Source organism: Lethenteron reissneri, chromosome 22, assembly GCF_015708825.2.
Source record: "Lethenteron reissneri isolate LAM-NWPU_2019-01 chromosome 22, ASM1570882v1, whole genome shotgun sequence".
NCBI classification, from domain to species: Eukaryota; Metazoa; Chordata; class Hyperoartia; order Petromyzontiformes; family Petromyzontidae; genus Lethenteron; species Lethenteron reissneri.
The window spans coordinates 11307891-11317032 of NC_083800.1; the positions used below are offsets into that span (position 1 = coordinate 11307891).

The 9142-nt window shown below is 45.2% G+C and overlaps 1 protein-coding gene across 1 annotated transcript in view; it reads right to left on the bottom strand.

Moving 5' to 3' along the window:
• ARID5B (AT-rich interaction domain 5B) overlaps positions 1-7125 on the bottom strand; it is a 129165-nt gene extending 122040 nt beyond the window's left edge. The window contains exons 1-2 of the mRNA XM_061556560.1: positions 7021-7125; positions 1939-2217 (exon numbers count right to left, since the gene is read on the bottom strand). Coding sequence (XP_061412544.1) covers positions 1939-2217; positions 7021-7044 — 303 coding nt within the window. The 5' untranslated portion in view covers positions 7045-7125. The remainder of the gene's footprint in view (positions 1-1938; positions 2218-7020) is intronic.
• Between the last annotated feature and the right edge of the window lie 2017 nt (positions 7126-9142).

Below are 9142 nucleotides of genomic sequence, written 5' to 3' on the forward strand. Positions count from 1 at the left end.
TGTACCATATGTACGAGCATGCGCTGTTAGATCTCATACATCATGGGGAGCAGGAGTGTAGCAGCTAGTGTGCTGCGCTACGAACCTGGCAACCCGAGTTCAATTCCACTCACGGCCAACACCAGTGATTATTATTGGATCTGGTCCCGGGCCTCCCCTAGGTCGATTCAGCCTAAAATAAATGGGGAGACAAAGGCAGCTGGGCATGGTGCTGGCTACAGCACCCCCTCGTGTGCCGTGCCATCCTTCATAGGTGCTCGCTAACAGCACTTGGTCCAAAAGTCTGTTAAGGCTATACGGTGGATTTTTGTATTTGTTAATGTACTCAAAGTATGATTGGCTTTAGTGGAATATAGCGTATTCTTTGGATTATAAGACGTTCCCTCCGAAAGTTAGACTCACCACAGAAGTTATACAAGCACACACAACATCCTACGAGATTATAAGAAGCACCCACCACTTTCGTTTTAAAATACATTGGGGGGAAACTGCATCATAATACAATACATATTCTGCAAATTGTTGTTATAATAACCATTGCACAATATTTATCCTATTTTAAGCGACATTCAGTGTTTTCTTACCTCGGCCCGTCGACTTGGTCGCATACTGCCACAGGGTGCATTCGGCGTCAACTCATTCACTACACTCTCCCATATCCACTCATTCCTTAACAATGACAGTGCATAACCAAGCAGTTTGTGGGATGGGCAACAGCAATTACCAACTATTCATAATACGCCACAGGAGTTACGTCATGCGACAAATAAAAATTATTCTCCAATTCCTTTGCTCATCAGAAAATAACATTATGTAAGGGAACAGTCCCAAGAGGAGATATGGCAGAGCTACTGCTGGTGCATCAGACGTGTTGTTAATGCACATTCATCATTGACTGGGCACATACCGTCAACTCGCTTCACTTGAGAACCTAATTTAATTACGGGCACTTGTCCGGATTTGAACTCTCAATGTCAGCAATGCTTGGGCAGTGCTGACATGTGCATTTTCCCTGAAACCATACATCCAATTTCCTCCAATATTTCACTTTAATCTTTGTAGCGGTATCTCCACGCTTACATTTGGATGGTGAATTTCTCGAACTGATGGAGCCAAGACATTAGTGGATACTCCACATTACTGTAACCAGGGGTCAGTCTCTCCATAGAAAAAGCAGCATTGTCTTTCCACTCAGTGGTACTCGTTTTATTAAATCCAGATGATTGACCTTTAACTGGGATTTTAACTACGGATTTTCTGATTGTGAGTCGAGTTCTCTGCGACACTCTCACTGCCACCTGTCCTGATGTTGAAGAAGCAGTTTTTTTTGTTCCAGTCAAGACAACTTTGTGAGACAGCTAAAATAGCTTAAACATCCTGTTATTAAGGAAATGCAAGCATGAGCAGCTGCACAATAGCTTGTGCTATAAATGCTATTCACCGGGAGTTCGATAACCTGCCACTGTGGAAAGTGATATCTGAATCGGTCCTGGCAAACACCACCATTCCTTCACCAACCCGCACTCACCAGCGTGGTGAAGTACGGTCAAACAACCCTCGTGATCCGATGGGTGCCGCGGTGGTGGGATGTTAACTGCCTCGCCTGGTATGCAGGAGGTCGTATATATTTGGAGTTTGCATGTTCTCCCCGTGGTCGAATCGATTCTACGGTTTCTCCCTCCACATTTAAAATCACCATGCCTTTAGAGTATTTGGCTGCTCTACATTTCCACGTAAGCCACATCGTTGAGCTATCATTTGTGATAGCCAGGTCACTTCTGAAAAAGAGCTACATGGCTCAGTGGGCCTTACCTGGTAAAATTAAAAAGTTTAGGTTTCTTTGAGGGTACGTGGGGAAGCCCTTCGTCCACCAATGGCCTGCAACTTATTTCACTCCTGAGCATGATCAGCCGGGTCCCGGTATCGTGTGCAACCCACCTGGCCGTGCTGGCTGTTGCGGCCCTGTGGCGTGTCTTCGGGCAGGAAGTAGAGGCGGGCACTGGCGACGGCCTCGCCAGCCTCTCCTGCGGGGCCTCTACCATGGGCCTCCGCTGGCCTCCACAGCAGCAGCAGCTGGGCCAGGCAGACGGGGCCCGTGGCGTCCCAGCGCACCGCGTAGAAGTGGCCCACGCTCAGCGAGCGCTCGGGCATCGAGTTGACGCGCACCGCCTGGTAATAGACGCGGCCGTCGCGAGGCGTGCTCGGGGCGCCCCCCCACTGCACGCAAACGGAGAAGAACGTCGTGGGTAAAACTTGGTGCAACGGTTGGCAGAGGCGTGCGCAACGATTCACACGCGGATAATTGACGAACGAATCTTATCGCCAAGTCCTGCAACAGCAGTTGTATATAAGGTGTATGTATGTGCATTTGATTGGCTGGTCTGAAAAAATGTTTCACAACAGTAGATTTTAAAGATGCCGTGACTTCTTCGAAAACATAAATCAGCGATATTGCAGCATGAAGGTCCAAATTTGTCAAATTAGAAAAATGACCCACTAATTACCTAATTGGCAGATTATACACATCTATGGAACATAGCAACTTTGTGACAGCTTTGCACTATGGAAATTACAAGAACACCAAATGCACTAATCATGATTGTTCTTGAAGAGCCAGGCTCGACTGACAATGTGTTGGTGGCTTAACCAAGTAAATACCAAGTTGCTATTTGTCAAGGGAATCTCATTATTTAAAAACGACAACAACAAACAAGCAGGTATGTTGCAGAAACATGTCCAGGTTATGTATTTAGGACCATTGGATGAAGAAAAAACATTTTAGTACAGCAAAATAAACGTTTTTACACTTTATATTAGGAAGTGCAAGATTTAATGGAGCAGAAATGGGAACCGGTTACAATGCGCATGAGAGAGCGAGAAAAACACAACAGGAAAGGCACACTTTTACTTTAAAGTTTTTGCACGAATGCATTCACAAATAAGACTCGTTTCCTGTGCGCCGTGCCACGCAGCATGTAAGGGGAACGTCTCTACAATGCAGGGGATCTCAATGGGTCATTAATGTGCTAGAAAATGTCCACAGCACTGTCCATGAATTAATGCCGGGTCGAGATGTCCAAATAAACTTCATCATTTATTGAATGACCATGAATATTTATCGTGATATTTAAACGTGCTGGACACCACACGTGTGTTTAGTTTTTGAACCACATGGCAGTACTTGTGGGCTCCACTAAAAAAAGCACAAGTCCACCACCACTTAACACTACAGGTCTCAAGAGCACCGAAATGCCAGCCACATAAATATCAAAATATTAATTAAATCAACAAATGCAGTTTTCGTGACTCGTCACTCTTCATGCATTCCCAATATAAATAACTAACTCGTCGTATCGTGTTCATACATAAATATTACATAAACGTGTTCCTCCATCACAAGCTAATAGCACGCTTATATAATGCAACATATGCATTTGTCCAAGTGTAGTTATTACTGTATTCGCGTGGGCTGGGAATTTTACACGTCAACACTGAAATGTTTTAAATTATCATCTCAGCGTTGCCTCATTAAAGTCGGACTCCCACCAAGCAGTTAATAGCCGAAAAAAATTACATGAACTAGTTTTAAAAGAGGTTGGGGGGGGGGGCAAAACCCCCCAAGTAAAACTACTTCATTAAAAATCGAGAAACTGTCTAATGCACAGAGGGTAAAGAGAGATAAACAAAAAACAATGAACACTTCGACATAGCAAATAACGTGAAAGAGTTTGCCTGCGAACACGAATGGCCAGCGTAGAGATTTGGCAAACACGCTCAAAACTCGAGTCGAGGAAATTAAAAACACAGTGCCCCCCCAGTAGATACAACAATATCCCCTATTGATGCTATTGATGATGTCGTGTGTAGTGTGTTAGACCGTTCAGTCTCTATCAGTCAGTGGCTGTCTTTCTCCGGGGGCAATGCAACTTTTTATTTTAAACACGCGACGCATTCTACACACACAAACACACACACACGTGTTATATAACGCGTGCATATTGCACACACACGTGTATATTGCACACACACACACACGTGTGTTTAGAATGGTGTGTGCGTGTTTTATTTACGACTCGCCCCGACTGTACCCGACAAAAGCATTGCAATATCTACCGAGGCCTACGTGCTGTACGAGTTGTTTTAATGTCAATTCTGTGAATGGGGAAACTCTTCTTCCGTCGTGGATAGCTACCGTAAGCACGTATGTGTGTGTGTGTAGTATGCGCTGCTATAATGTAACATGCGTGAACATGCATGTTGTATCTACGGAATGCAATGTACTGCTTAAGCGTGAGCTCAGTTGCACAATACGAATGCGGTGTTGTAATGATTAACGTGTTTAACACGTGGCCTTTAGTTATGTTCACGATTATTACTGTATGGACATGTCCCCTATACAACAGTATCAGTATGCATATACTGCATACTTGAATGTATTTAACAGATCCTGCATATGCACGAGTGCTCATTGAGTGTTGGGAAAAAGTCAGTAATGTACTGATGTCCATACACTTGCAAGCTTAACATTTTGATTACTCGCATATATTTTGTACAGTAACAACTGTGCAATGCACTGCCTGTACAAAATATAATGATGCGTCGCATATTATGTATGTTATTGCATGCACTACTTTATTGCATTTATCATACAGGACTTTATTTGGTAGGTATTAGTCGATGCTTTAAGTTTTATAGCGGAAATAGTCGTGGGATCTATAAACTACCCTAGTACAATGTTAGTGTGTTTGGTGAATGTGTGTACACATTTTTTTTTAAATAAACTACATTACAAAGCACTGTTCTGTAATGCTTTAGCCCTGCCAATCCACTGCTGGATGAGATGCTCCAAGTGCACGTTGTATTGTTGTAACACTGCACTGTATATCATCATGTACTGTAAATAGTTACCACATGGCATTGAATACAACCTCACTGCACTGTATACGGCAACGTGCTGTAACCTCACCACAGGTGTAACACATTCATATACACAGAGGGCTGCTGCCCAGTTACAATTCAACAAAGCCAACAACACACCGAGACCTCCTTTACCAGTGGCAAAATATAGTAATAGGTTTTTACCCTTTCAACTGGTACAACAGCATTGGAGAAGACACACACACACACAACCTCTAGTGGCGTACAATAGTGACTACAAAACAACCACAACAATAACAACAAGTAGTAGTAGTTGTTGTTGATCACACATCATCGTGAGAAGTTGGGAGAGAATTGCGATGGGCTGGAGACACCCAACACTGATAATGGCGCTTTAGAAGGCCACATGGGTTCTTGAATATGAATACAATGAATCAAGAAGGAGGAGGGACATGTTACAAGCAGGCACCAACCACAACCACCACCACCACCACCTTTGGCACAAGTACAAAACCACACTCTCTCTTCTCTTCTCAGCTAAATCAGTGCACAGTGAGACAATATAAATTCAACTTACAACTTGTGGTCGGACACATTCCTATACAGAGACCTAACACACACACCACACTCTCGTAACTTTTGTACGCAGTTTAATCACAGGCGTGTAAAAGATCACCACCTAACAACACACGTTGCTGTACTCGCTACAAACAGGGACACGTAGTACAACACAAGTTGTAACACTTAGCAAGGAACGGGGGGCGTGGAATGATGGGAAGTTGGAATAAGTTTTGCTGAATTCTACCGACGTCGCGTTAAGAACAAAGAGCCCCTAAACACACAATGGGCGTGCAGCACAATTACGGCGAGATATTGAAGTGCCACCACCACCACACACAGCCACGCGTTGTGCCACAACCACCACCACCAAACCACGTTGGTTTTACAACCACCACCACCATCACCACCACGCGGGTCTCACCACCACCACCACACATAGCCACGCGTTGTGCCACAACCACCACCACCAAACCACGTTGGTTCCACAACCACCACCACCAAACCACGTTGGTTCCACAACCACCACAACCATCACCACCACGCGGGTCTCACCACCACCATCACCACGCGCCACCACCACCACCATCAATCACATCGCCACCACCACACAGCCACGCGTTGTGCCACAACCACCACCACGATCACCACCACCAAACCACGTGGGTTCCACAACCACCACCACCACCACGACTACGACCACGCGGGTCTCACCACCATCACCAACACCACCACTTCCATCAATCACATCGCCACCACCTCCATCATCACCACCACCATCATCACCACCACCATCACCACCACCACTTCCATCAATCACATCGCCACCATCATCACCAACACCACCTCCATCATCACCACCACCATCATCACCACCACGGTCAACAACGCAGCACTACCACCACGCTGGTTTTCTCCACTACCACCACCACCACTACCACGCTCCACCACCAAGACCACGACCAACACGCGGGTTCAACCACCAGTCCACCACTACCACGCTCCACCACTACCGCGCACTACCACCACCCACCAACCACAACCTCCAACCACAATCCACTTTAACTTTAAATACTTTATAACTCAAAAGCGAACGGGCAATCACGGCCGCGTTACATAAGCGGCGAGCGAGAACGCGATACGAGAACTTAGCACACAAACCTCGAGCCGCGTGGTGTTGTGGTTGTGTGTGCGCATAGCCACACACACAGCCCTGCTGCTGTTGCTGTTGTAGCACCACCACCACCAACAACCAACAACAACAACCAGCAATAACAACGAAAGGCAAAGGCCGCCCGTGTTACACGAACACCATCACTACAGCAACAGCAGCAGCAGCAGCAACCGGCCCCCCAAGTGAAAGTAAAACAGAAATCCGATAACTCGTCCCGAGATCACTTTTTGTGCTACACGTACACACGGCAGTGTGAGGTTGTGTGTGCGAGCTGGTGGTAGTGTTGGTTAGATCGCGAACGAAACGCGACAGAACGTAATATTTATAACATTCCCCGTCCTTAGCCACACAACAACGACAACAACAACACATCCCAAACGACGACACCACCACCACGAACATTGCGCTACCTTGATTGAATCCGACTCCTCCATCAAGGCGCACTGCTGTCGATGTATTTAGTGGAGCCGCGCTGCTACATTCCCAGTGGCCGCCTGTAGGCGGGGACTGTGGCGGGGTGGGGGGTGGGGGCGCTGGGGGAGTGGTGGGAGTAGTGGTGGGGGTGGTGGTGGAGTGGTGGGAGTAGTGGTGGGGTTGGTGTGGGGGTGGTGGGGGTGGTGAGGGGGTGGTGTGGGGGTGGTGGGGGTGGTGGGGGGGAGTGGTGGTGGGGGTGGTGGTGGTAGGAGTGGTGGTAGAGTGGTGGGGGTGGTCGTGGGAGTGGTGGTGGTGGTAGGAGTGGTGGGAGAGTGGTGGGGGGAGTGGTGGGAGTGGTGGGGGAGTGGTGGGGGTGGTGGGAGTGGTGGGGAGAGTGGTGGGGGAGTTGTTTGGTTGGGTGGTACCGCACCAACAACCCCGCCTGCAAGGCTGGCCGCCCGCCCTCAATTTGGGGCAATGCAATTCGCATAGCGCAGACAAAAGGTCCCACCCAGCCACCCATCAGACAATCCCCCATCACCATCACCACCACCATACACAGCGCCTACTTTTAGTGGCAAGTGCAGTTTGTTGTGTGAGTGAGAGAGGTAAACAAAAATAAACACAACCGCAGTCCATACCTGTTAACCCCTTATCAGTTGCCTGCTACCTTGTTACAGACCAATTCACACATTGTTGGTCACCCCGTGCCCTTATAAATCTATCCTATAAAGTCACATCGCAAGGGAGAAACACAAATAGACAAAAACGATGTTTTGCCCGTGTGGACCTGAGCACTCAATTTCCATGTACAGGAATACAGGTAAACACCATTTGGGTTGACAAATATGACAGTCTGTTAAATCTTCACTTAAAGCTTTCGTTACTGCAGGAATTCATATTCTTTTGGTCTTTCGGTAAAGTCACGTAGAAAGAAATTACATTAAATAATAATAGAATACGCCGTTTCGATTGCAACACAAGCAACCATCATCAGGTATAAATGAATGAGAAAACAAACATAAATTTATATTTAAAGCTTTCGTGACTGCAGGGATTCATATTCTTGGTTCTTTCGGTAAAGTCACGTAGAAGGGAAATAATAAAATAAAATATATATTTTTATTTAAAATAATAATAAAATAGAAAAATATTTTAAATAAATAGAAAATATTTATCTATTTATTATTTTAAATAAAATAAAATTATAATAAAATATAAAAATTAATATTTTATTTGATTACTTCCCTTTTACGTGACTTTACCGAAAGAACCAAGAAAACAAACATCGTAATATAATGCAATACAACACAGAGAGTTGGCCAACAAAACAGTCAACACCTGTCTCCCCGACAGACCTGGTCTTCACCTGAGGACGGCTGCTTGCGTTGTGGCCGAAACGTCGTGAGAATTATTTTATTATGTTTTATTTTTATTATTTTATGATTTCCATTCTACGTGACTTTACCGAAAGAACCAAGAAGATGGACCGATTTTTTTAAATTCTAGATTTGAATTCTAGATTTGAAGTTTTCGTCACTGCAATGATCCATACTCTTGGTTCTTTCGGTAAAGTCACGTAGGTAAAAAAAGATAAAAAAGATTTTAATTTTTTTTAAGACGGCAAATCGTCGATACACAAATTAAACACTGGCACGTAGGTGCCACTACTTTGTTTCATCAAACCCTATGTATTTCTTAACATATTAAAACAATTACGACGTGCCTTAGACTTTGTTCAGCCTGCGTACGCATCTCACGTGTTATCTCGGACTGTGCTTTACCCTGTATCATGTATTTTTATTGTAACGCAACATTTTCCCTTAACGTGGTGTTCTTCGCGAACGCAACTACCGCGTTATAGGAGAAATGTATTTTTTATTTTAGCAGGTAAGGCCCACTGAGCTATGTAACTCTTTTATTCAGAAGTGGCCTGTCTATCACAAATGATTGCTGCTCAACGAAGTTGGCTTATAATCACGTGGACATTTTTAGCAGCCAAAGTCTCTAAACGCGTGTTGTTGATTCTAAATGTGGAGGTGAAGAAACCGGAGGACCCGGAGAAAAAAATCCACGCGACCACGGGGAGAGAGAGAGACAAGCAAACTCCAAATATAC